Source organism: Sapajus apella, unplaced genomic scaffold (assembly GCF_009761245.1).
Source record: "Sapajus apella isolate SASKATOON/1434 unplaced genomic scaffold, GSC_monkey_1.0 scaffold20, whole genome shotgun sequence".
In the NCBI taxonomy this organism is placed as follows: Eukaryota; Metazoa; Chordata; class Mammalia; order Primates; family Cebidae; genus Sapajus; species Sapajus apella.
Window position 1 is genome coordinate 12254443 of NW_022436960.1, and position 27954 is coordinate 12282396.

Sequence of the window (27954 nt, forward strand, 5' to 3'; positions counted from 1 at the left end):
CTAAAATGATTAGGGAAAAAAATGAGTTTTATTTTTTTAAACTTTTTTTTTTTTCTTTTTTAAAAGACAGAGTCTTGCTGTGTTGCCCAGGCTGGAGTGCAGTGGTGTGATCTCGGCTCCCTGCAACCTCTGTCTCCTAGGTTCAAGCTATTCTCCTGCCTCAGCCTCCCGAGTAGCTGGGATTACAGGCATGTGCCACCACACCCAGCTAATCTTTTTTTGTATTTTTTAAATTAGAGACGGGGTTTCACCATGTTGGCCAGGCTGGTCTCGAACTTCTGACCTCAAGTGATCTGCCTGCCTTGGCCTCCCAAAGTGCTGGGATTACAGGTATGGGCCACCACACCTGGCCTATTTTTAAAATTGAAAAAGAGTTGGGTCTTAGGATGTTGCCCAGGCTGGTCTTGAACTCCTGGGCTTAAGCAGTCCTCCTGCCTCAGCCTCCCAAAGTGCTGGGATTTCAGATATGAGTGATTGCACCTGACCAAGAATGAGTGGAAAAGCATTGAAAAAAAATAGTGATTCATGAGTAGTCCAATAGATAGGTAGTTATCTAAGTGGGAATAAGGGAGGACTCTTCCCTATGGTGCAGTGTTGACTGATAAACTTGGAAGAAGTGGAAGAGTCAGAAAGTTAACTCCATCGTAACCATTATTGTAAGGATTAGTTCAGGCAAGAATCATCAGTGAATGCTAAATCTAGGTAGGACATTCTGATGAAGAACAACAACATATTTTTCATGGCCCTAAAATGTATCCCTGTGGATTGCTTATTGCAAAGGGAGAATTAATTAGTACCTATACTATGAAAAAACTGGACATCACCTTAACTTGGTATTCAAATCTAATGTCATTAATGAGGGACAGACTGACATTTTATGCTTCTGGTTGTGATACCCTGTGAAGTACACATCACTGAAGTATTGAACATGCATAACCTGAATCATGAAGAAGTGCCAAACAAAATATTATATTTAAACAAACAAAAAACAGTATTCTTCAACAAAGTCAGTCCTAAAAGACAGAAATTGAGAAACTTTCAGACCTAAGAGACATGACAAAATAAATGCAGTATGTGATTATATACTGGATTTTATATTCAAGGAAAAAGTAATAGACTTCTCCAGAGACCAGAACCAATAGGATATATACATACACATATAAACACACACACACACACACACACACACACACACACACACACACACACACACACACGAGTCATTCTTTAGTATCCATAGGAGATTAATTTCAGGACCTCCTATAGATACCAAAGTCTTTGGATGCTCAAGTCCCTTATATAAATTGGAATATAGTATTTGCATATAGTCTCCACATCCTGCTACATACTTTAAATTATCTCTGCATTACTTTAAATACCTAATACAATGTAATTGTGTGTAATATGTTGTTATACTCTGTTATTTCTTATTGTTGTATCATTATGTTTTATCACTTTTTCTGAATATTTTAAATCCACAATTGGTTGAATCCACAGATTTGGAGCCCATGGACATGGAGGGCCATACACACACACACCCACACCCACGTGCATGTACAGGTACTAATTCTCCCTTTGCAATAAGCAATCCATAGGGACACATTTTAGGCCCTGAAAAATATGCTGTTCTTCATCAAAATGTAGCTTCATCAAAAGGTACAGTAACAATACCATATTATAATCTGATGGGACCATTGTTGTATAGCAGTCAGCGAAGGAATTCGATATTGTTACTGTACCTTTTCTATGTTTAGATGTGTTTAGTTAGACAAATACTTGCCATTGTGCTCCAGCTGCCTACAGTATTCCATACAGTCACATGCCCTGCATGGTTGTAGCGCAGAAACAATAGGCTAGATCATGTAGTCTAGGTATGTAGTAGGCTGTACCATCTGTACCATCTAGGTTTGTGTAAGCACACTCTGTGATGTTCCTACAATGAGGAAGTTGCTTAATGATGCATTTCTCAGACCATATCTCTGTTGGTAAGTGATGCATGACTGCATATACAGATTCTACTTGACTTACAATGAGGTTATGTTCCAGTAACACCATTACAAGTTGAAAATATCCTAAGTAAAAATGTCTGGCTGAGTGGGAGCTGTGGCTTAGCGCTACTGCCTACTGTTGTGAGAGAAGCACAGTTTCTACTGTATGTGTATTACTTTTGTACTGTCATGAAGAAAAAAAATGTAAATAGAATCATTGTAAGTTAAGGACTATGTGTGTGTGTATAAATATAAAAAGATTTATTGTAAGGAATTGGCTTCGGTGATTATGGAGACTGGCAGGTCCAAAGTCTGCATGGTGGCCAGGCAGGGTGGAAACCCAGGAAAGTCAATGGTCCCATTTGAGTCTGGAGACAGTCTACTGTACAATCAGGAAATGCCAGTGTTGCATATGAAGTCTGAAGACTGTGTTGAAGAATTCTTTCTTGCTCAGGAGAGGAAAGTCTTTTTGTTTTAGTCATGCCTTCAACTGATTGGATGAAGTTCACCCACATTATGGAGGGTAATCTGCTTTATTCAAAGTCCACTGATTTAAGTGTTAATCTCATCCAACAATGTTCCCACAGAAACATCCAGGATAGTATTTGTTTGACCAAATACCTGGCACTTCATGGCCCAGTCAAGTTGACACATAAAATTCACTATCACAGGTCCACCCCTTTTCAACTTGGTACCCATACACGTCTCCTTAGGCCATGCTTAATTTCCAGATAAAATAACAACAGGGAGTTGGAGGGAGGCAGGGAAAAAAAAATAATAAAATAACAACACGGTCATAAATCTGCCTAACATGATAACAGCTATCCTGTGTACAACCAAAAATGCACCGACCCTTTCCCTAGAAGAGGATGCAAAACCTTTGGATAATGTTTATTCTACTTGACACCTTGTAATTTGTATGCTTAGGTTACATGTTAAGGGGAAAAGAGAGAGTAGATGTCAGTGTTCTCCAGAGGTACAGAACTAATAGGCTATATGTATATATATAATAGGGAGTTCATTAGAAAGAATTGGGCCCACAGTATCACAAGGCAACGTCCCACGATAGGCCATCTTGCAAGATGGGAAAGAAAGAAGCCAGTAGTAGCTCAGTCCAAGTCCAGAAGCCTCAAAAGCAGGGAAGCCGACTGTGCAGCCTTTAGTCTGTGGCTAAAGGCCTGAGAGCCCCTGGCAAACCACTGGTGTAAGTCCAAGAGTCCAAAGGCCAAAGAACCTGGAATCTTGATGTGCAAGGGCAGGCAGAACAGAAGGAAGTGTCCAGTATGGGAGAAAGGTGAAAGCCAGAAGATTCAACAAGTCAGTTTATGCCAGCAAGTCAGCTCTAGCCACACTGGCAGCCAATTGGATAGTGGAGAACATGGTAAGACCAGTGAATTCCCTGAGTGTGGGCCCACTGCCACACTTCATTTGCTGTGAAGTTAGCTCCTTGATTATTGGCAATGCTATGTGGAATACCATGACAGTGAATAAGGCATTTTGTAATACCATGGATGGTAGTTTTGGCAGAAATAGTGTGTGCAGGGAAGGCAAATCTACATTCAGAGTAAGTGTCTATTACAGCAAGAACAAAACATTGTGCCTTCCATGATGTAAGCAGTTCAGTGTTATCAACCTGGCATGGTAGCTTGGCTCATTATTCTGGGCAGTGATTCCATATTGAGACCCAGTATTGGTCTCTGCTGCTTGCAGATTGGCACTTGGCATCAGCTGTAGCCAGATCAGCCTTGGTGAGTAGAAGTCCATGTTGCTGAGCCCACGTGTAACCACCATCTCTGTTACCCTGGCAACTTTGTTCATGAGCCCACTGGGTGATGACAGTAGATAGGATGACAGGTGGGAAAGAGACTGGATGGTATCCATAGAACTGATCTTCCTATCTACTTGATTATTAATATCCTTCTCTGCTGAGGTCATCCTTTGGTGGGCATTGACATAGGAGAATACAAATACCTTCAGGTTTTTTGCCCATTTAGAGAGCGCTAGCCACATACCTCTTCCTTAAACTTTCTTGTCGATTTTCCAGTTGTGTTCCTTCTAAGTCCCTGACCATCCAACCAAACTGTGGGTGATAGCCCATACATTGATATGTAATCTGATGTCTGGTAATGTTTCCTTCAAGCAAAGTGAAGAACCGAGTGTATGTATACCACTTTCATTTAATGGTGGAATGCTGCTGTGCATGCCTCACTCTATAGAGGGCAATCTGCTTAAAGCCCACTGATTTAATTACTGATCTCATCCAAAAAACCTCACAGAAACACACAGCATAATGTTTGACTAAGTATCTGGGAAGCCTAGAACCAAAAAAATAAGTAGTATGTGTGAATATGAATAAGAAAAATATGACAGAATGTTAAAAATTGGTGATTATGAACAAAGGGTTATTTTGAATAAGCAAAAGGATTATGAATATGAGAGTTGTCTATTATTTAGGCAACTTTGGATTTTAAATTATTTAAAAATAAAATGTAAAAAAATTAATTGGCCACTTGGGAGACTGAGGCAGGAGGATCTCTTGAGCCCAGGAGTTCAAGGCCAGTGAGGGTAATGTAGTAAGACCACGTCTCTAAAGAAAAGAAAAGAAAAAAATAGTTGACCAGTGAGCATTGTAATTGTGTTTATAGGCACTAAATATCTGACTTTCATAGACAACATAATTGTGCTGATACCCTTGCCATAAAATTAGAATGATTAATTGCTTAACTTGCTTTCAGGGAAATGGGTTACACACTTCATGTTTGAAATGAGAGCAGGAGGGGACACCAGGGCTGCACACTGCTCTAGCTCTCTAGTGCATCTAAGTCCTTCCATACCACCCTTGGACTTTTTTCTCCTAAATTCAGAATTGGGGTTGGAGGACAGTGGTGATTGATTAAACAGTTAAAATGAGGTAAGAAAGGAAAGCTGAAGGCTGGGACAAGACAAGATGAATCTAGTTTCTTTGGTCACCAGTTTTCATAGCATTAGATTATATAGTTCACTATGAGTTAAATTAGCATTTTTTTAAAAAGTAGGATTATTCTTGAAAAATGAGTTGACTGTAGTCATATGAAAGTTTATTGCTGTAAGAACAAATTATTACAAAGTGTTATTTGATGTAGGGCTGCCACATTTATGTGCTAATAGAAACCAAATTGGCACTGTTAGCAGTATGTAGTCTGGAAAACAGAAAAAGGAAAAGGTGTTGTTGATAAAGTACTTTCTCACAGTAGAATTAAGTGTAGAAGTGACAATAGAACTACAGTGGAAAAACGAGGTTATGATTTAGGAGGAACAAAGTACTGCTATATTTTCTTATATCTTACATCTTAAATTGAAATCTTATCCTTAGAAATATTACTTTGGACTATAAGAAACTGTATCTTTTGTGAAAAGTGTAATTCAAAACATCACCATACAAATTTGGTAGCACTTTGGAAGCTGAAATGTTTGCGTTGTTGTAATGGTTTAATTTTTTTATCATTCACAAGTTATCTAATTTTTGCTTGCCAAGATACTGAAGCAAGACTTGTCTTGTAAATGAAGGTATACCTTAATTTGAGGATAAGGAATGCTGTGCTGAGTGTAGATAGAATGTATCTGTTCTTTATATATCTAGATTCAGGTTCCAGGCATGATTGTCTCCAGTGTGTCTGACAAATAGTTAATGATTTATAAACTAACACTGAGGGAACTAGCTTTTGAAAATAAGTCTTAAAAACCTCTGTGCAATCCTTTGGATTTTTTCTGTTGCTCCCTAAATCTTTTTCTTTACATTTTTGTGTGTATTAAGTTCAGATGTATGTCATGGCCAAGAAATGAAGTATTTGAATTAACCATTCTGTTAAGTAAAACTATGTGTTTTGTAATGATAGTAAATTTTCAAATAATTTGACTACACTAAAATTGTTTACTCTCCATTGGCCATCTTCATTTGGGAATCCCATAGATAGTTCATATACTTTTAAAACATTTTATAAAGTTTATTGTCATCAAATATAAACACACAAAGCTGCATATGAAATAGTAATGTCCTGTTAAATCACATTACTAAAGCAGAGACATAAAAACTTGAAACATTAACAATTGTACATTAATGTTTTTTATAAAAATGAGAATTTTTTTAGATAATGTAGTAGTGTAAGATGCATCAAAAATGTATTTAGAAAAATAAGTGTATTTAGAAAAATAAGTCTCAGGAGCTTCATATCACTGTTTAGAAATAAGTTTAATAAGTAAGGATTAACTTTGATAAGTAAATAACATGCATGCAAAATCATAACCAAATAAACATTAAGAAAATCCTAATTGAGTCTGAAAATTGCTTTAAAATACTCGTGTTTTCATAATATGTTCATGTTGGTTACTTGATAGCCCTAATTTCTTCTTTTGAGTTATAATTTGCGTGCAATAAAGTTCACTCTTTTTGGAGTATGGTTTTGTGCATTTTAACAGATGCTGACAGTTCATGTGCAACGTTTGGATAGTTGATCGGGTCACTTTGGATTATCATTATGAACTTGAATGCACTATAATGATTGCACTGTAACTATTCAGAATATAATAATTTTAGTACTTTCCAATGTTTCTCTCTGTACTTGGTAGAATTAGTGAATACATATTAAGGAATTTACTTTTTCCTCCCTTTCCCTACTTTCAGTGGCTTAGTGTAGCCTTTATGATTTTTGGCTTTGACTGTTGTATCAACCTATGCATTGGCTTCGCAGTTTTCCATCTCAATTCCTTTCTAGTTTGTTTTCCACACTGCTGCTGCATCTGGTCTTTCTAAGATACAGAACTGATCATCTTCTGCTTAACATCTTTTATTGCCTCTCCTTTGCTTTTAGATGGGAAGAAATAAAATACTAATGTTTCAGCTCAAACATAGATTCTTTCATGAGCTGGTTCCTAACCGGTGTCTCGCAGTGCCTTTTTTCCTTTTCCTTCCCATGCATCTGCCTGTCTGCACTAATTGCAGATTCTCAGACATGTCATGTTCTCTCTTGTTTTGGTGCTTTTCTGTATGCTTTCCCTTCCTACTCACAGCTTTCTTTCTACTCTGCTGTTCCTTAGCTGCCTAACTTCTCCAAACCTTCAGATGGGCTGAGATGCTCTCTTATGCCCTTCTGGTACTGTTTACCTCATTCCTCTCTAATAATACTTGTTCCTTGGACTTGTTCACCTGCCTAAGTCCCCTCTGGACCCTGAGCTGCTTGGGGTCAGAAAGTGTGTCTTTTCCTTTTGTCAGTGCTTTGCACAATATTGGATGTAAGTAAGCATTCAAGATGTTTGTTCAATTAATAGACTATGGCTTACATGTAGAGTCTGGTGACTACATGAAACCTGAGAAATAGGGAAGGAGAAAATGTATTATGGCATCAGTGGACACCAGAATTCCTTATATGGAGGGGACTACACTGGGGACATTGCCTTGACATCAGGCTCACTTAAGGATAGGGAGTCTTGTGAGGATGGATGTTCACAGGGTCTGAGAGGTCAAAAGTGGAGCAAACAAGAGGATGGACTTGCTGGCCTTATTCCTAATAGGGAAGAGGAGAGACAAAAGAAAAGTCAGAAAAGTTAAAAGTTATGTAAGGTCAGGGAGTGTAAGAGAAAGTTCCCCTTCCTCAAGGTTGGATGACGGAAAGGCAGAATAAGAAGATTCCTTTCTCCAGCTCCTTTTGAGGGAGTTGTTTTCATTATTGCCTGGTGTATCACTCTTCTGCCTAGCTTCAGAAATCTTCACTGAAGTCTGGTATGCTAAGGAATGCTTTTTGAACATGTTTGATTTTTGTTTATCTTGTGTAGAAGTTGGTGAGCTGTGTCCTCACTGGATAGATGCAGTGCACAAAAGCGATGGTGACCAAGCAGCTCTGAGAGTTTTGAGGTCAGCTCTCCCAGTAATTGAGGGAAATCTTGGCAGACAGGGGAGGCTTTCGACTTGCACAGGTGATGGCACTGCAGATTTGAGTATTGAATGTATGTTATAAGGGGCTGGTGAGCCCAACGTAACAACTAGGGTATGCATACAACAAGAAAAGACTGGAATTCAGCATACAAAAATGACAGTAGCTAGTGTTCAGAAGATGGGATTACCTACCATACACATTTATTTTTCCCCTGGAGACTTTGTCATAATTCATAATATGGGAACAGTTTCAAAAAGATGAAAATATGTGCAGTACAATGTCATGATCTTATTCGTACCAGAACTTGAAAATTAGAGGTTAATATTGAGATTTCATTAATACTGAAGGTGTTGGAAAGGAGAAAATGAAACTATTTATTGAGGAATAGGGAATAAGAGCTAGGACTGAAACTCCTTTCTTAACCAAAAATAGGAACTTTCTTATTAACATGTTAGGCTTTTTTCCCTCTTTTTAAATTTTAATTGATGAACTAATGTCTCAAAGAGACAAAAAAATTGTCAACTAACTAAAAATTGTACAAAAATAGATGGTGGCTTATTTCAGTTTAGCTGCAACAAGCTATAAATTTCTATCCTTCCTATTGCATTCACAACTAAATATCACAGTGTTGCTTTTTATAATTGTTCTCCTCTTTTCTGAAATAAAAAAATAGAAAAATAATTGAGTAGGTCATGGTTTACTTACTACAGTGTTATGTATATATTGCTGTTAATTAAATGTGCCTTGATAGTGGCAAATAGCATTCATTCAACACTGGATCATTATGCTATGTATGTTTTTTCTTCATGTCTTGACTATGTGCTTACAGCTGTAGTTATAAGCAAAGGATGGAAGGACTCAAATGATACCTTTCCATGGTGAGAATGGATTTAGAAAAAAGAAATTGGTCAATTTTTTTTTTTTTGAGACAGAGACTTATTCTTTCACCAGGCTGGAGTGTAGTGGTGCAATCTTGGCTCACTGCAACCTCCGCCTCCCGTGTTCAAACAATTCTCCTGCCTCAGCCTCCCAAGTAGCTGGGAATACAGGTGCCTACCACCACGCCCAGCTAATTTTCGTATTTTTAGTAGAGACAGGGTTTCATCATGTTGGCCAGGTTGGTCTCGATCTCTTGACTTTGTGATCTGCTTGCTCGGCCTCCCAAAGTGTTGGGATTACAGGCGTGCACCACAGCACCTGGCCTCGAATTGGTCAAATGTTATAATAGCTAAAGACATTAAGTCTTGGGAGCATGATACAAGCCATTTTCATGGTAGAGAACCTGATTTTTGAATTGACAGGTTAGGTCACATGGATAATGCTAGAAACACATTGCCTAATTTGGAATTCTGTTTTTTAGTTTTCATTTTGTCCGGTCTATCTTTTGTGGTCCATTTTTTTAGACATTTTGTTCTTTTAATTAGGAAAGTCCAAGTTCTACTCTGCATACAGTGATTTGTATTTCATAAGGTGACTTTGCATAGATCCCATTTCATCTCCTAAGGTGTTTTTTAGCCAAGCTGACTGCTCAGGCATTCTACTCTTGATCCAGAGAAGTACTGCTTCTCTGGTACTTCCCTCAGAAACCATTTGTGTCATTTAGAAAGCCTGTGTTTTGTTTTTTTCCCCCGCCCTTGACACTTTAATAGATTTTTCTATCTATTCTTGAATTCTTGAGTCCCTTCTGCCCTGGATCCCATTATTTATCACTGCCTGAAGAAACTGCTCCCTTAGGAACTACCCTTCCCATCTCTACTTTTTAGCCTTTCCTATATCCCCTTTGCCCACAGGTCTTTTCTCTCATCTGCCTTAAGTTGGAAAAAAGTTTCATATGATTCTTTCCCATTTTCCCTCTATTCCTTTTCATTATACCTCATTCCTTGAACAGAATTGTTATTGTTTTGTTTTTTCAAAACAAAACCTTCCTGTGTAAATTTTAGGCTCAAGCTTTTCTTTTTTTTTTTTTTTTCATATTTTTTTTTTTTTTTTAAATTGCATTTTAGGTTTTGGGGTATATGTGAAGAACATGCAAGATTGTTGCATAGGTACACACGTGGCAGTGTGATTTGCTGCCTTCCTCCCCAGCTTTTCTGTTATGCCTGGTTAGGCTGGGGCTTGGATTTTTATTGTGGGCTGTTAGATGCCCATTTTGACATTGACATTAGGGGTTTCAAAGCATCCTTAAAAGGTTAGATGTGACTTGGGTTGCAATGTTATTGAATAATTCGATGATCCAGGATATTATGGCTCTATGAAATCTCCTTGTAAAACTCATGGTTCTTGGAGCTAGCTTGTTGTTTTTATCCTGGGTCAAATTTTCTAGCTCCCCAGCTTATAGCCTGAATGTGGGGAGTCCAGCCAGTGCTGTTTGACTGTATAGTTCAAAGGGGGTCATTTCTGTGGTCACTATCTTATTTAACAGTCATGTCATGGCAGGTCAGGGCAGGTCATTATGTAGATAACCCATCTTCTATTTTGACTGTTTTTTTTTTTTGTTTTGTTTTTGTTTTTTGAGACGGAGTTTCGCTCTTGTTACCCAGGCTGGAGTGCAATGGCGCGATCTCGGCTCACCGCAACCTCCGCCTCCTGGGTTCAGGCAATTCTCCTGCCTCAGCCTCCTGAGCAGCTGGGATTACAGGCACACACCACCATGCCCAGCTTATTTTTTGTATTTTTTTTTTTAGTAGAGACGGGGTTTCACCATTTTGACCAGGATGGTCTCGATCTCTTGACCTCGTGATCCACCCGCCTCGGCCTCCCAAAGTGCTGGGATTACAGGCTTGAGCCACTGCGCCCGGCCGACTATTTGTTTTATTTTAAAAAATAACATCTCCTTTTAAACTTTAAAACATTTAGTAAAGTTTAGTGAACTTAAAAACATTTAGTAAACAAATTATTAAAAATTCGCTTCCTTCATTACGCTTTTGAAATCTGGCTTTTGCTCTCATTCTTCCCTTATTAATGGTTCTTTAAAAATATCACTGTTGACCTAGTCAAATTAGAGTGTCTCAGTCTTCATGCACTTCCACCTTCTTGCTGCATTTGACTGCATTGATACTTCTTTTTTGATGTGCTTTCTTCGAATTCCATACACAGTTGAAGCACTTCTCTGGCTCTTTTTCTTCTTGCTTCATAACTCTAGGTAATCATCTAGACTTGCCTTTCCTTTCGTGTGGTCTCTTGAAGGGCGTCTTAAAGCTTTAGCCATTGCCTTTCTCCTAACAACTCTGTTCATGATGTCTCTGCAGAACTTTAGTTCCTTGTCTAGAGCTGCCTACATGACAGCTCTTGGGATTTTTCTGCTGTTACTTCAAAATCAGTGTTGAAACCCAAAAACTTCCCCTTTTGACTTCCTTATTCTGTTGGTAACACTACCATTCACCAGACTTGCATTTCTTATGCTTTAGATATAGGGCTGTCTTAGTCTGTTCAGGCTACAATAATAAAATATGTTAGATAAGGCTAGGTGTGGTGGCTCATGCCTGTAATTCCAGTATTTTGAGACGCCAAGGTGGGGAGGATTGCATGTGGCAGGCGTTTGAAACCAGCTTGGACAATATAGTGAGACCTCATCTCTATTAAAAAAAAAAGCCTAGCAACCTTGAACTAGGTAATTTATAAACAACAGAAATTTAGTGTTGACACCTCTAGGCACCAGGAGGTTCAGTGTCTGGCGAGGGCTCTCTGCTTCATAGATGGTGCATTCTAGCTGTGTCCTCACATGGTGGAAGTGGCCAGCAGGCTCGCTCAAGCTTCTTTTATAAGGGCACTAATCCCATCCATGAGGGCTCTGCCCTAGTGACTAATCACTTCCCAGTAGCCCCACCTCTTAATGTCAACACATTGGGGATTAGATTTCAACATATGATTTTTGGAGAGAAACATTCAGACCATAGCAGGGGCCAATAGGGAAAAAATGGAACAGAAGAATTAATTTATCTTTGAAATTGAGGACCCTGTCCTGTGCCTTTTGTAGTTTCAACACCCAAGACAGGTATTCAATAGATGTTTCTTAACTGAGCATTACAGTGATTCTTGGGTTTACTCTTTCCTCTTCATTCTAGTATTTACTCAGACCAGACCCTCTTAGTACGCACCTCATTTACTGCAATACCGCATCATTTTTTAGCAATGATTTTTCCTTACTTCTATGCATTTTGTATACTACTACCAGAAGAATTTTTCTAAAACATTACTTTTATCAAGAGTCATTATTATGGATTCAATTAAAACTAGTTAGTCTGGCAGTCCAGGTTTTGCATCAGCTGGTTCCACTTACCTATTTTATGTTTTTCCCACATAAACTCATTGCAGCTAGTTAGAACAGTCCTTTTATTATTGTCTCCTAGGAACATAGTTATTTCTACTTATATCTTTGCTCCAGCTGTTCTTCCAGTCCAGAATTCTCCAACCATCCTGTAATTTTTTTGCTATTACAAATCCTATACTTCTTTTTTTTTTTTTGAGATGGAGTTTCGCTCTTGTTACCCAGGCTGGAGTGCAATGGCACGATCTCGGCTCACCGCAACCTCCGCCTCTAGGGTTCAGGCAATTCTCCTGCCCCAGCCTCCTGAGTCGCTGGGATTACAGGCACGCGCCACCATGCCCAGCTAATTTTTTGTATTTTTAGTAGAGACGGGGTTTCACCATGTTGACCAGGATGGTCTCGATCTCTTGACCTCGAGATCCACCCGCCTCGGCCTCCCACAGTGCTGGGATTACAGGCTTGAGCCACCGCGCCCGGCCCAAATCCTATACTTCTTAGCTAAAGATTTAACACATAGCCCAGAACACTGGCCTTTAGTAGGCACCCTTGAATGTTGAGTAAATGGAGACCTATATTCTCAATGAGCTTTTCTAACCGGCTTCACATGATGATATTCTCCTTCATGTCCACAGACTCTATAGGCCTGTTTATTAAATTACATTTCTCATATCTTATTTCAAGTTTAATAAATGATTAAGTCATTGAATATAGTCTGGCATATGAATGCCTTAGTCATATACTGAGAAATGTATTTGAAATGGCTTCAAAAGCATTATTGTTCTCTTTATTGCTACCTTAATTGTAAAAGTGCTTTTAAATTAAGCCTTTAACATAAGTGAATCATTGGATCTAATCAAATGATTTCAGTACATGCTCTGTGCAATTACATTTGTGCAGCTTAGCTGAAACTATGGCAACAGAGTGCAAAATGCATTTTTACTGATTGTTTTCCTACATAGGAGTGGGAAGTTCCAAGTTAAACATCTCACAACTTAAAAAATTATTATATAAATTACACTTATAAGAGAATTGCTTAGAAAGTTAAGAAGCCATTTATCAATCATAGGTTTGTGGCTGAAATCCTGGTAGACTGTGACAAGGGTTAATAATAGTTACCTTTGGGCTTGGGATTATGGTAGATTTTCAAGGTCTGCTCTAGACCTACTTTTTCAAAAAGCAGTGAACCTGGATTATTATTATTTTTTGAGACGGAGTCTCACTCTGTCACCCAGGCTGGAGTGCAGTGGCATGATCTTGGCCCATTACAGCCTCCGCCTCTCCAGTTCGAGCAATTCTTCTGCCTCAGCCTCCCAAGTAGCTGGGACTACAGGTACATACCACCATGCCTGGCTAATTTTTTTTTTTTTTTTGTATTTTTAGTACAGATGGGGTTTCACTGTGTTAGCCAGAATGGGAACCTGGATTATTTTATAAAGAAAACAACAAAGTTATTTAAATCTGAAGGAAAAGGCAATTTTCCTTTTATCCATAAGTTTACTTTTTTAAAAATTACATCAATTGCCACCTCATATCTAGTAGGATGGCTACTACCAAAAAAACAGAAAATATAAGTATGGACTGAATGTGGAGAAATTGGAATCCTCATGCACTGTTAATGGGAATGTGAAAATGTACGTATGAGGGGATTTCACAAAATTCATGGAAAAATTGGTTAAAATTGCTTTGTGAAAGCATTAAAACTGTTTATACCTCTTTTTCCCTAAATGATGAAACTTAAGGCATTAATATAAAAAAAAATCTTAAGTGCTTTTGGAGAGGAGCACAGTTGAAGCTGATATAATAGAGATAAACCTGAAGTAGACCTTGAAAAGATTTAAAATACTGATTTAGTCCAAATTTACTAACATTTAACAACTCATGTGGGCATCAGAATAGACACCAGAAACAAACAACTGATACGGTCATACCGCAATGATCAGCTCTATTCTAAGTTTTTAGTTTTTTGATACTCTTTGTTGTTTTGTATATTTTTGAAAAGTTTTCATAGGCATTCTTTCTACGGGAAGGAGTTAATCTTTTTCTAAGTTAGGATTTAGAGGCTGAAGGTAAGGTTTTGATTCTGCTATTTTATTATAGTCAGATATCCAGAAATGCCTAAACCCTGCTCTCCCAGGACCCTTTTCCCTCAGGAGTCACGAGTGACCCATCTGCAAGGCACAAGTAGCTAGTGGGAATCACAGTACAAATTTAATAAGAGTTGTGCAAACATCCAACACACCAATGTAAAACTCTTCTGTAGAAGGAGAATTGGTACAGGTAGTTTAGGTTTAATGCCTAAGTGAGGCGTCCTACTTCCTTTCCAGCTCCATCTAATTATAATCTTGAGACCAGCATGTTCAGGTGTGTGACTTAGAAGGCTAGAATGGAGAAGAAACTAGTGAGTAAGCACCAGGTATCTTAGTTTCAGGTTTCTTTAACAAAGATACCATATACTAGCTGGTTTAAACAACAAACATTTATCTTTCACAGTTCTGGAGGCTGGGAATTCCAAGATTAAGGTGTTGGCAGCTCTGGTGTCTGGCTGGTACGGGCCCAATTCCTGATTTGCAGGTGGCTGTCTTGTGTCCTTGCATGGAGAAAGGAGAGAGGAAGCACAGACTCTCCTGTCTTATAGGGCACTAATCCCATCATGACCTAATTACCTCCCAAAGGCCCCATCTCTAAATATCATCCCATTGGCGATTAGGATTTTAACATGAATTTTGAAGGATACAAATATTCAGATCATAGCACCAGGTCCCAGGAGAACCCCTGAATCTGCTTAGCTAACTGCCATGTACGTTGAAGGGAGAAGTGCAAAAGAATGGCCAATCTGTCAGGCCACACAAGAAATTTGAGGCAAAAAACCAAAGAGACCTTGTGTAGAGGCTGATCTTTTAACACAGTGAGTCTACCTATTAATCGTGCCCATTAGGTGTTTTGCACTCTTGAATAAATGAATTAGTCACCTTTCTCACCTTTGGAGAGAACTAGAAAGGGAGTTGGGCAAAGACATGCCTGGCATAGGAAAAGGAGCAAAAGTCCCTTTTCTCCTACAAGCACAATAAAGTAGCATCTCCTTTTGAGTACAAAGAAAGACAATGTACATACAATTCTACCAGACCTGTTTCTGGTACAGTCTGCCTAGGCATGTGAGTGGGTCCACATCATCTGAGAAGCATATTTTGGACTTTGCTAAAGCATGTGAATAACTCACACATGCAGATTTCTGCAATTGGCTGATGTTTTATATCACCTTTAGGGTGAGATAAAATGTGTAAATATTTTAAGTCTTGTTCTAATACTGTTAATATTATTGTAGAGAAGCTTGAGCTCTTGTTCTTAGGTTAACAATTAAGAGAAATGTAATTTATTTTTAGACTTTCATGCACAAAATCTTTAGTCATAACGACAAAATAATAGCACAGGAGTGAAAACTGTTTAGACACCTAGACTCACATGCTTGAATATGTGTTTTTTATTAGGATTCTATATAGTATGATATTTTCCATTTCCTCTTATGTGTTTACCATTAACACAGTGAAAAAATATCTTTGTAATGGATAAATACTCCCCCATGCCTAAATGTGATAGCGCTTACTACTGATTTGCTTTCATATGTGTTTATTTACTTTGCCTAATAAATGTAATGGAAAAGATTCAGAGTCAGGAAGAGGGGCGAAAAAAAAAGAAAAGAATCATGTGGTTATTAAGCTCAAGAGCTCTGAAATGGGCCTATATCATATTACCTTTAAAATTTTTATTTTATCCTTTTAGAATAATTTATGAGGGCAGTTGAAGCTAAGGCTAAGTGCAGTCCACACTATGGCGATTCTGGTGGAGAATAGTAGACTCTTAAAATCAAAGACCATAGGCTAAGTAAATGAAGTTGAAAGCCAGAAAACTACATATTATGATTTCATTTATATGAAATTCTAGAAAAGTTAAAACTGTAATGACTGGAATTAGATTATTACCCTGGAAGTGATTGGCTTCAAAAGAACATTGAGAAACTTTTCAGGGTGATGGAACAGAAACTTTTTGGGGTGATGGAACTGTTTTATATCATGCTTGTGGTGGTGGCGTTGTGACTATATACTATTACCAAAATTCATCAAACTGTCCATTTAAGTAAGTAAATTTTATTGTATGTAAATTGTACATTAGTAAAACTTAAAAATACGTTAACTATAGATTTTTGGTGCTCAAATGTCTTCAGCTAATTTTTCCTTTGAACAAAACAAGAACCAACAGAATGTTATCTGACAACCTCAGACAGTAACTTCGAGGACTATTGTAAGGATTAAGATTTCTGTATCCTACCCTATCATGGTTTCAACTGCATGGGCCCCAGGTGAGATTAAGAAAGTGAAGACAAAGGAGTACATGATGGCAAGCTTGAATACAGAGAGCCAGCTTGGCCGTAGAGACCCCCACCCAGGCGGTGCTGAAGGAACCGAGAGGCAGACACCCAGATAGACCAGCAAAGTGGGTCTATCTGGGGAACCAGCAGGCTGCTTAGCTGAGAGCCTTAGGAGCTGACAGCATTCCAGCCTGCAGGCCTCAAGCAGACTCTGACCCACGCATTTATTCTCTCTGAACAGGTGATCATTATTAACAAACAGATGTGCCAGGCGCGATGGCTCAAGCCTGTAATCCCAGCACTTTGGGAGGCCGAGGCGGGTGGATCACGAGGTCAAGAGATCGAGACCATCCTGGTTAACACGGTGAAACCCCATCTCTACTAAAAAAAAAATACAAAAAATTAGCTGGGCATGGTAGCGCATGCCTGTAATCCCAGCTACTCAGGAGGCTGAGACAGGAGAATTGCCTGAACCCAGGAGGCGGAGGGTGCGGTGAGCCGAGATCGCGCCATTGCACTCCAGCCTGGGTAACAAGAGCGAAACTCCGTCCCAAAACAAACAAACAAACAAACAGATGTTTGGTATTTTCTCTTAACACAAAATATGCCAAGTAGGCAGCTGGTGCCTGCTTACCACTGATTACAGACAAATTTAATATTCTCCACGAGGGAGCCAGGGGGGCAGGGTCAGATATCTTAAAGAATTGTTTTAACCGGTTTATGATATTTATACGTTGTCCTGCCACTTTGGAATGCCCTAACTAGTTTTCTACTTGGGAGAGCCGGTTAGGTTTTCCTTGACATCGTTCTTCCTAGCAAACAATATATTTTATCAAACACTCAGGATTCATCAATATTCATAAACTTAACATTTCTCAATATCAATATTCAGAAACTTAACATTTCTCGACACTTCATCTTTGGTTCTATACCCCAAACTGAAACCTTGACCTTGGTGAGCTGGGCTGGACCACATGGACCTGCTTAAGGATTTACTTGTTCCTTTGCCCTACGCAGATACCTCTTAAGATTGTTTACTGGAATCTTGCCGTTCTCAAGCAAGAAAATTCCAAGAAATCTAAACCCTAGCGGAAACTTGAGATGGAAGAGAGTGGTTTTTCTTCATAAGCCCAGGGCTAAGCTCTTTTCTTTTTCTTTTTTTTTTTTGAGATGGAGTTTCGCTCTTTGTTACCCAGGCTGGAGTGCAATGGCGCAATCTCGGCTCACCGCAACCTCTGCCTCCTGGGTTCAGGCAATTCTCCTGCCTCAGCCTCCTGAGTAGCTGGGATTACAGGCACACGCCACCATGCCCAGCTAATTTTTTGTATTTTTAGTAGAGATGGGGTTTCACCATGTTGACCAGGATGGTCTCGATCTCTTGACCTTGTGATCCACCCACCTCGGCCTCCCAAAGTGCTGGGATTACAGGCGTGAGCCACCGCGCCTGGCCTGCTAAGCTCTTTTCAAGACCAGCATTCTTTAGTTTTCCTAAGGCAACCTCTTCCAAGCTCTGCCTTAACTACTAGCCACCTGGGAACAGTATGGGTGGAAAAGCAATATAAAGAGTAAACAAAACTCTTAGCTGCTAAACTAATGAGAGCAGGAACCAAAGAGAACATACCTTGAGCTGCTTCTCATCACCTGGACACCTTCTACCCTGAGTACAGAAGACACTGAAACCCTTCCTCTTGAGCCCTGGGGATAGGAGGCTTGAGCTCCTGTAGCAGGCAAAGTGTTAATTTATGTCAGAAACAAAATAATAAAGGTAGTAGATTATGAACAAAAACAGCTCTTCACAGATCATCTGAATGATCTTTGTGAATGACTAGGGTTTCCTAGGTAGTACACTTTGCAAAAGAAAGTGTAATTAATTCATAGCCTCTTTTAATTTCCTAAGAAAGCTAATGTGTATCAACAAATAATTCCTTATCTTCTTAGTGTAGCAGCAAATATAGGTAAGTAATATATAAATATAATGCAAATATAAATATAGATATAATCTAGTATGTGAACAATGCTTTTGGAAAGCTGGGCTTGTACATTTCTCAGTAAATAAAAAATGAGTCCTAATAGTAAGAACCAGGAGTAATTATGTTTAACACATGACTCTTTAATAATGTCTTAAGCTTTTTTGCATAATAAAATAATAGAATTTAACATTAGAAGAAAGCCAAATAATTATTTTAAAAATGGTTATCTCTTTTGAGTTTGGCTTTTTATATAATCTACTTGACATATTAGAGAAAGATAAGCTATCATGTGTTTATTTTAAAGTACTACCTATATTTTTGGTGTTCATTTTAGATTTGTATTGATGTCAATGTGAACTCTCGGCTGGGCCATGTACATCGTTGATTTATTCTTACTATAAAATCTTACATTAATAGTAAAACTCTTTTTTTGGTTTTGTTTTGCTTTTTTTTGAGACGGAGTCTCACTCTGTCGCCCAGGCTGGAGTGCAGTGGCACAATCAGCGTACTGTAGCCTCAACCTCCTGGGCTCAAGCGATTCTCCTGCCTCAACCTCCCGAGTAAACTGGTACTACAGGTGTGCGCCACCATGCCTGGCTAATTTTTGAATTTTTTTTTTTTTTTTTAGTAGAAATGGAGTTTCATCGTACTGGACAGGCTGGTCTCAAACTTCTGACCTTGTGATCTGCCCGCCTCAGCCTCCGGCCTCCCAAAGTAGTGTGATTACAAGCATGAGCCACCACGCCCGTCCATAAAACTCTTAAAAACAGAAAATAGAATGGTTGTTCTCAGGGCTGAAAGAAGAAGGAAAAAGGGAGTTGTTGTTCATTGGATATAGTTTATTTTGCAGGATGAAAAGGTTCTAAAGGTCTGTTGCATAACAATGTATGTATGGTTAACAATACCATATGCTTAAAAATGGTTAAGATGGTAAACTTTATGTATTTTTGACCACAAGTTAAAAAAATTTTAAATTATGAGTTTAAACTTTGGAAAGACACTGAAATTATTTATACCCCAAAACTTTTAATTCTAGAAGTTCTTAGTTTTATTTTTTTCAAGTTGGAGTCCCAAAGCATTAATTTATTTACAAACACTTATAATACTGCTTATTGGCACACAGCAAGCTCTGTATAAATTTAACTCATTTAATCCTCATTAAATTCTATGTGGTAGGTATTATTTTGTTTTCTGTCATTTTATACAGAGAATTTGAAAGAATTGAAAGAATACCCTTATACTTACTACCTAGATTCTACAATTAATATTTTGTTGTATTTGCTTTTGACATATCTGTTCATAGCTATATTTATTTATAAATTTATCTTATTTTTAAAAATGCATTTCAAAGCAAATTGCAGATATCAGTATGCTTTGAGGATCCATTTTACATAATTGGGATCTGAGACACAGACAAGTAATTTGTTCAGTGTCACCCTTTTTTTTTTTTTTTTAACTTTTATTGGTGACATTGAAGAAAAGGGCTGGGGGTTGGGTGGCTGGAACCCTGGGGCTATGTGGGAGGCCCCTCTGGCTGCATACCTGCGATGCAGATGCACATCACGAAGAGGCTCTCATCCCTCTGCAACAGCACTGAGCCCTTTGACAGTCCTGGGTGACCCACGGTGCTCTGGGGCTGTCCCTCCAACCAGGAAATCTTCAGAGGGCTATCCACCAGGCCACCTTCGTTCTGGATAGCCAGCTCCGCAGCCTTGACGGTCGCAAACTCTACCACAGCAGCGCCTGCCTTCTTACTGAAAAGCACCAGGTTGAGAACCTCGCCATACTTTTGCAAAAGCCATGGAAGGACGTCTTTGGAGCACCTTTTGACTCATCCTCCTTCTTGCACTTCCATTTTAGCTTTAGTTTGCGGACTCCTTGGCCTTCAGTATTTTCTGTCTTTTCTCTCAGTCTCTGATCATGCTCCTGTATCTGCTCCTGGGTCAGCCTCTGCTGTTCCTCCAGCTGCCGGCAACCCTCTTCTCTCAGGGGTTCGTTCTTTTGCTCTAGTGTCCTGGTGCTCTGGCTTTCCTCCTCCTCCTCCTCAGTCTCCTGGGCCTGGGCCTGGGCCTGCCAGTCTCGGGCCTCCAGATCAAGTTTCACTTTATTCCTTTCCTCATCAAGTTTCTGGGTGGTCTCTGCTGCCTGCTTCTTGGCTTTCCTGATCTTGTCATATGCACCTCTGGCTGCAGCATCGGTCAGCACCTCCAAGGCCTGAGAAAGCAGGTGGAGGAGTTCAGCTGCTCTGGGATTATCTGGATTTTTGTCTGGGTGGCAGGGGAGGGCCTACTGTCTATATGCCTTCTTCACCTCTTTGTCCGCCACCTTTTCCTCAATGCCTAGCAGCCCGTACAGGTCCATCTGTAAGAGTTTCTTGGTCACTGCCATGGTTCTGGCCTGACGGAGTCGTACTACCTGTCACGGGCTTTTAAGTGACATAACTAGGATTTGGATCAAGCCCATTCTTAACCACTTCTACAGAGTACTAGTTCACATAATTTTGTGGTTAAATACATCAACAAATGTAGTATCTTAATCTTGCTTATCTATGTGCGTATTTCATAATACAGGATCTGTAAGGTCCAGCAGTAAAGAAATCGTTTACCTTTAAGCCAGGCATTTCCACATTTGTTCTACCAAAGCACTCTGCTCCCCACGTCTCCCCCAAACATAACACCTATTAACACTTCATAGGATAGGACTAGAATTCAGTGGAATATGTTATGGAAAATGGCTATTTATAAGATATCCTAATTTTATTTATTCAAGACAATACATTTTTGAAGAGTTTATATTTTTAAACATAATCCTAGAATTTTAGAGCTGACAGGGATCCTAGAGTTCACTGAGACCAACACTTTCATTTCAGAGATGTGGTAATGGAGACATAGAGTATTCAAGTGACGAATGCATGCTAAATTGTGTCTGAGTATTTAGTGGCAGAAATGGAACTACCGCCCAGTCTAGAACCTGGGGATGGCATTAATAGATACTCAGTAAATGCTTGTTGAATAAATTAATACGTCTTCTCAATCCATTCAGTTTTTTTTCCCACTATGTATCTATCTATCTATATGTTAGAATTTTTATGTATTTTTGGAGTATATTGGTCAGTAGAGAACACTTTCATTTATGTTAATCTTTGGTACAAATGATATATATAGTTCCTAAATTCCAAAAAAAGGGTTTTATTGTAATGTATAACATACAGAAGTTTATGCAAAATATGCTGTACCGTTTAACAAATAATGTGACGCAAACCCTGGTTAATGACTCAAGTCAGGAAATGGAGAATCGATGGTGCCGAGAAGCCCCCAGGAACCTTCTTCTCTTGCTGACCCTAATTGTTTCCTTTTTCTCTCTCTCTTTTTTTTCTTTTAGCTAATTTGACAGGACATGCAGAGAAGGTGGGGATAGAAAATTTTGAGCTTCTGAAGGTCCTAGGAACTGGAGGTAAGTCTTAATTGTTTTTAAGGAAAAGAAAAAGTACTTGTTATTCCTATTATGAAGGATTGATATCCCTAATACGGAAATTAAAATTTAAAAAGCATGAGGAATCCATTAGGAGAACTGTCAAAGAACATGAACAGACTATTCATAGAAGAAGCATAAAAGGCAAAAATTAAAAGAATTGGCAAAGATTTAGGGAAATCAGTCCCTTTTACCCTGCTGTTGGGAATGTAAATTCAACCTTACACAGGACACTATATTTTATTTTATTATTTATTTATTTTTATTTTATTTTATATTTTATGAGCTGGAGTCTAGCTCCAGCTGGAGTGTGGTGGCATGATCTGGGCTCACTGCAACCTCTGCTGTCTGAGTTCAAGTGATTCTCCTGCCTCAGCCTCCTGAGTAGCTGGGATTTAAGGCACCTGCCACCATGCTTGGCTAATTTTGTATTTTTAGTAGAGATGGGGTTTCACCTTGTAGGCCAGGCTGGTCTCAAACTCCTGACCTCAAGTAATCACCCTCCTTGACCTCCCAAAGTGCTGGGATTACAGGCGTGGGCCACTGTGCCCAGCAAGGACAAAATATTTTTAAAAAAATCACTACTAACATTGAAAGAGTGCTTGTTACATGCCAAGTACTCTGTGGAGGACTTTATATTGATTGTCTTATTCAATTTCATTCAAGTCTATTGATACTCAATGCACATAATTTGTAATAATGAAAAACCTAAGACTGTTTAGAAACCCAGCAGTAGGGCTTTGGTTAAATGGAACATGGATCTATATGTTGTATAATATATATAATGTATTAAAATGATCTACTTTTATCAATATTTTGGAAAGCTCTCCAAAATAAGTTTTAAAAAAGCTGCGGAAGAGAATGGACAATATACAACACATATGGATAAATATAAATATCTACATGTATATATATATGGATGTGGAAAATATCTACATGTATAAATGTATGCAGAGAAATCTCTAGCTGTGTGGGCGTGGTAGCTTATGCCTGTAATCCCAGTACTTTGGGAGGCCAAGAGGACCCCTTGAGGCCAGGAGTTCAAGACCAGCCTGGGAAACATAGTGAGACCTCATCTCTACAAAAAATAAAGAAAAATCTCTGGGATGTGGATGTTCATGTTTGTATACACTAAAATTTTAGTAGTAGTGGGATTTTACATGATCTTGGTTTTCTGCTTTGTACTTTTCCTTTGCCTTCTGAATTTTTGCTACCACTGCTCTTGCTGCTCAAGAATCAGGGCTGACTTAAGGGGGATATGACCTGTGCAGTTGTAGAGATCCCCACATTTAGAAAAGCCCCATGTTTGGTGTAATGCTCTGCTGTCACTGTTCTGAAATTATGAGTCATCCATGAACAAGGCACCCTGCATTTCCATTTTGCACTAGGCCTTGCCAGTTACGCAGCTTCTTGTCACGTGTATGTTTCCTATTCAACTTTCCCTCTGGAGTATGTTGCTTGCAGCCACCGCTGCTGTGAGAACTGGCTTCTGTCATTTTTCTTCCATCAGGTGAAGGTACAAAGGAGGCCTTTAAGTCTTTTTTGTTTCCGTTCTCAACAGGCCTAGAACCTCTTTTGCTGGAAGACCAGGGAGAGCCTCAGAGGACAGACCATTTTTCTTCCCTACTACAGTTTAGCTTCACACTGTCAGGGACCTCAGAGTTCTAGCCCCTGACTGGATGGATTACACCTGTCTGTATAAGAGTATCTGTTCATCCCTTCCAAAATGCCAAACATTATAGCAAGAGAAAAAGCCTTTCTCTTGGGTTTCTGTAATCAATACCAGTCACTTCTCTGGCCTCATGCCTGTGTTTAAATTCACTTATGTAAGCTATCTTTAAGTCATTTAGTAATGAGCCTTCATGCCTACTGCTCTGCCATACAAGTTCTTTATAACCTCCCTGAGTAGTTTAGCATGCCATATAGGCCCAATCTTCACAGCTACCAGTGAATAAGTCCAAGGAATAGTTTATTCCCATCAACTAAGCATTTTATTGTCAGAAATTCAGTGTAATTGTCAACTTGGAGATTTTTTAAACATCTAAGCTCTATCCCACCCTATCCTAGGAAATCATGCTTTCAAAATATCAAAATAGTATCCTTTATTCCTACCTTTGTTTCCTGTTTCAAAGGCAATATCTACTCAAAGGGGAAAGAGAGTCACAGTTCTGTGGTGATTCAGTTCCCTTAAAAATAGTGGTTGTACATCTGGTCAAAAGTTCTTAAGGTTGATATATATTATAAATTGTCTTTATAATATCTGTTTTATCTGCATGTTTTTATTTATTTTTTTTATTTTTGGAGACGGAGTTTCGCTCTTGTTACCCAGGCTGGAGTGCAATGGCGCGATCTCGGCTCACCGCAACCTCCGCCTCCTGGGTTCAAGCAATTCTCCTGCCTCAGCCTCCTGAGTAGTTGGGATTACAGGCACACGCCACCATGCCCAGCTTATTTTTTGTATTTTTAGTAGAGGCAGGGTTTCACCATGTTGACCAGGATGGTCTCGATCTCTTGACCTCGTGATCCACCCGCCTCGGCCTCCCAAAGTGCTGGGATTACAGGCTTGAGCCACCGCGCCCGGCTTTATCTGCATGTTTTTATCTGTATATGGCTTTTATTTTTTTTTGGTAACAGCTTTATTGAGATATAACTCATGTACCATATTGTTCCACTACTTAAAGTGTGCAATTCAGGGTTTTAGTATATTCACAAATTGTGCAGCTATCGTCACAGTCAGTTTTATAACATTTTTCTTACCTCAAAAAGAAACCCTGAACCCCTTAGCCATTAATGCCCAAATAAGCTCACCATCTTCCCCAGTCCTAAACAACCACTAACTGACTTTTTGTATCTATATATTTGCCTCTTCTGGGCATTTCATATAAAGGTAAACATACAAATATGTAGTCCTTGGTGACCAGCTTCTTTCACTTAGCATAATGTTTTCTAGATTCATTCATGTTGTAGCACACATCAGAACTTCATACTTTTTGTGACTTATGATTTCATTGTACAGATATACCACATTTTGTTTCCCTTTTCATCAGGAGATGGACATTTGGGTTGTTACCATCTTTTGGCTGTTATAAATAATGCTGCTTTGGAGAATAGCCTGGCAAAATAGTGAGATTCCCATCTCAACAAAAATTGGCTGGGCATGGTAGTATGTGCCTGTAATCCCAGATACTTGGAAGGCTGAGGTGGGAAGATTGCTTGAGCAGGAGTTTGAGGCTGCAGTGAGCCATGATTGTGTCACTGTAATCCAGCCTAGGCAACAGAGCAAGACCCTACATAAAATACATAAAAATAATGCTGTTATGAACATTCATGTACAAGTTTGTATATGAACATATGTTTTTCTTTTTCATTTTTAAGTGTTTTATAAAAAGTCATGCACACGTTTAAATATTTTGAATAGAAGTTCTGTAAATTCTCTCAAGTTCAGTTTAAAGTAATCCTTAATGTGAGAATAGTCTTCTTCCTGTTTCACTACAGGTTGGGTTAAACAATTTTAAAACAGGAAGAAATCTGTGAATGGTCTTCTTCCTTTTTTACTACAGGTTAGGTTTTCTGTCATTGGAAGAAGTCTGTGACAGAAAAATATTATATGCTTAAACTTAAATCATAATCTATATTGCCTAAAGTATATTATAATAAATCATAATCTATATTGCCATAGTATCATGGCATGTTTCCTGCCGTCTGCCATGTAGATGGCAGAATTCCATCTAAGTTATCTATAATTCAGTAATATAAAATTGCCAGGAAAATAGCATTTGGGTAAACAGAAATTTTCTTAGTGGGTGACTTATGCATAGCAGTTTTTCAAATATTTTTGAACGAGTGGATGAGTATACTTATTCCATATAATAAGGGATTTCTATAAAGATCCTTGAAAATTTGAAAACAAATTGCTATTTTTATTTGCAATGTTTACATGACTTTCCACATTTTAGAGATTAGAACTTACGTTCTTTTTCATATTAAAGTTTTAGAAATGTCGGTTTCTGGTTTTTATTGAAAGCAAAACTTAGTAGAAGTATTAGTATAATTGATCAAATGAAACTACTGTTTATATACTTTTAATTAACCCAATTATTATTTATTTTAAAAAATAGATTTGTAGCAGTTTTTAAAGAAAATGTTTTCTTAGACTGGAGATCATGTTTTATTCCAGATATGGTCATAGCTAAACAGCTCTAATCTGCAATAACAGATAACTTCTCTGTAGCAAAATAGACATAGCATTTATAGAACTTTCTCCAGGATGCTATTAAAATGTAATATTATTAGTTTTCATCATTAAATTTTGTAGTATGTAACAAGAGCCCCGAGACTAATCCTGTTCCTTGATCTGTTAATTTAATATATGGCAGTATACTCCAAATACAGAAGCAGAAAGAAAAAGGCGATTTTAGGTGCAGTGGCTCAGTCCTGTAATCTCAGCACTTTGAGAGGCTGAGGTGGGAGGATCACTTGAGCCCAGAAGTTCGAGACCAGCCTAAGCAACATAGTGAGGCTTCATCTCTACTGAAAAATTGAGAAAAAAAAAAAAAAAATAGCCTGGGGTGTTGTAACACTCACTTATAGTCCCAGCTACTAGGGATGTTGAGGCAGGAGGATCTCTTGAGTCTGAAAGGTGGAGGCTACAGCAAGCCATGATTGTGCCATGGCTTTCCAGCCTGGATGATAAAGCAAGACCCTGTCTCACTGTAGCCTTGAACTCCTGGGCTCAAGCAATCCTTTCACCTAAGCCTCCTGAGTAGCTGGGACTGCAAGCCTGTGCCACCACACCCGGCTGGCTGTTTTGCTTGCTTATTTGTTTATTTAGTAGAGACAGGGTCTTGTTTTGTTGCCCACGCTGGCTTCAAACTCCTGGGCCCAAGTAATCCTCCTGCCTTGGCTTCCCAAAGTACTGGGAATACAGGGATGAGCCACTGCATGTGGCCACAGTCATTATTAAACCCCTACAGTGCTAGATAAAGAATTTTCCTTACTCTTGCCAGGTAATCTTATAGATTGATAGAGACTGTTCAACTGCATAGATTAACCTGGAAAGAGTAAGAAAAATTCTTAAGCTTGAAAAAAATTAAATGGGAGCAGGAATTTAGAGAAGTAAACAAGTTTCCTGAGGGCAGAAGTTACACTGGAGAAATCCACCAGTGAATTGTGAGCTAGTTCTCTGGGTTTGCCATTTTTATACTTCCTATAGAGGAGTGCCTCTAAGGCACTCGAAAGGTAGAGAAGGCTACTGCTCAGAAAAAGATTAAATAGGAAAATAAAAATCTAGCCTGCAAAGGGAGACGGAGGGGAAACTTCCAGCTCAGCATTGGCTTTGGGTGAGGGAAACAGATAAGTAGTAAAAGCCTTCCCTGAACAGTCACAACCTGAAACCAAGCATCATACAGGTTTGCAACTTGAGTTTGTTATCCACTTATATGATTAAAAAAAAAATCCTGGCCGGGTACAGTGGTTCATACCTATAATCCCAGCACTTTGGGAGGCTGAGGCAGGTGGATCACCTGACATCAGGAGTTCAAGACCAGACTGGCCAACATAGGAAAACCCCGTCTCTACTAAAAATAAAAAAATTAACCGGACGTGGTGGTGGGTATCTATAATCCCAGCTACTCTGGAGGCTGAGGCAGGGTGAATTGCTTGAATCTGGGAGGCAGAGGTTGCAGTGAGCCAAGATCATGCCACTACACAGAACAAGACTTCATCACGCATGCATGCACGTGCACACACACACATACACACACACACACACACACACACACACACATATCCTCCAAAACAAGTATGAATTTAGTTTATTCTGCTTATGAGTTGGTAGTGTTCCTAGCAGCACTAGCAAAGCAAATGTAAATCTTCTCTGGGGTAATAAACTCTTACCTAGATCTTAAGGAAATATCAAATAAAGTTTTATAGACATGATTTTACTGTCAAAACTCACAAACATCTAAGAAGTGGAAACAACAAATAG

General features: G+C 38.8%; 1 protein-coding gene and 1 pseudogene across 3 annotated transcripts in view; one reads left to right on the forward strand and one right to left on the reverse strand.

Annotated features, from left to right (window-relative positions):
- Positions 1-27954, forward strand: part of RPS6KA5 (ribosomal protein S6 kinase A5) — a 188320-nt gene that overhangs the window by 37476 nt on the left and 122890 nt on the right. For all 3 annotated transcript variants that reach the window (XM_032287636.1, XM_032287638.1, XM_032287637.1), the window contains exon 2: positions 21879-21950. In XM_032287636.1, the coding sequence (XP_032143527.1) occupies positions 21879-21950 (72 nt within the window). The remainder of the gene's footprint in view (positions 1-21878; positions 21951-27954) is intronic.
- Positions 19449-20940, reverse strand: LOC116557884 (annotated as a pseudogene).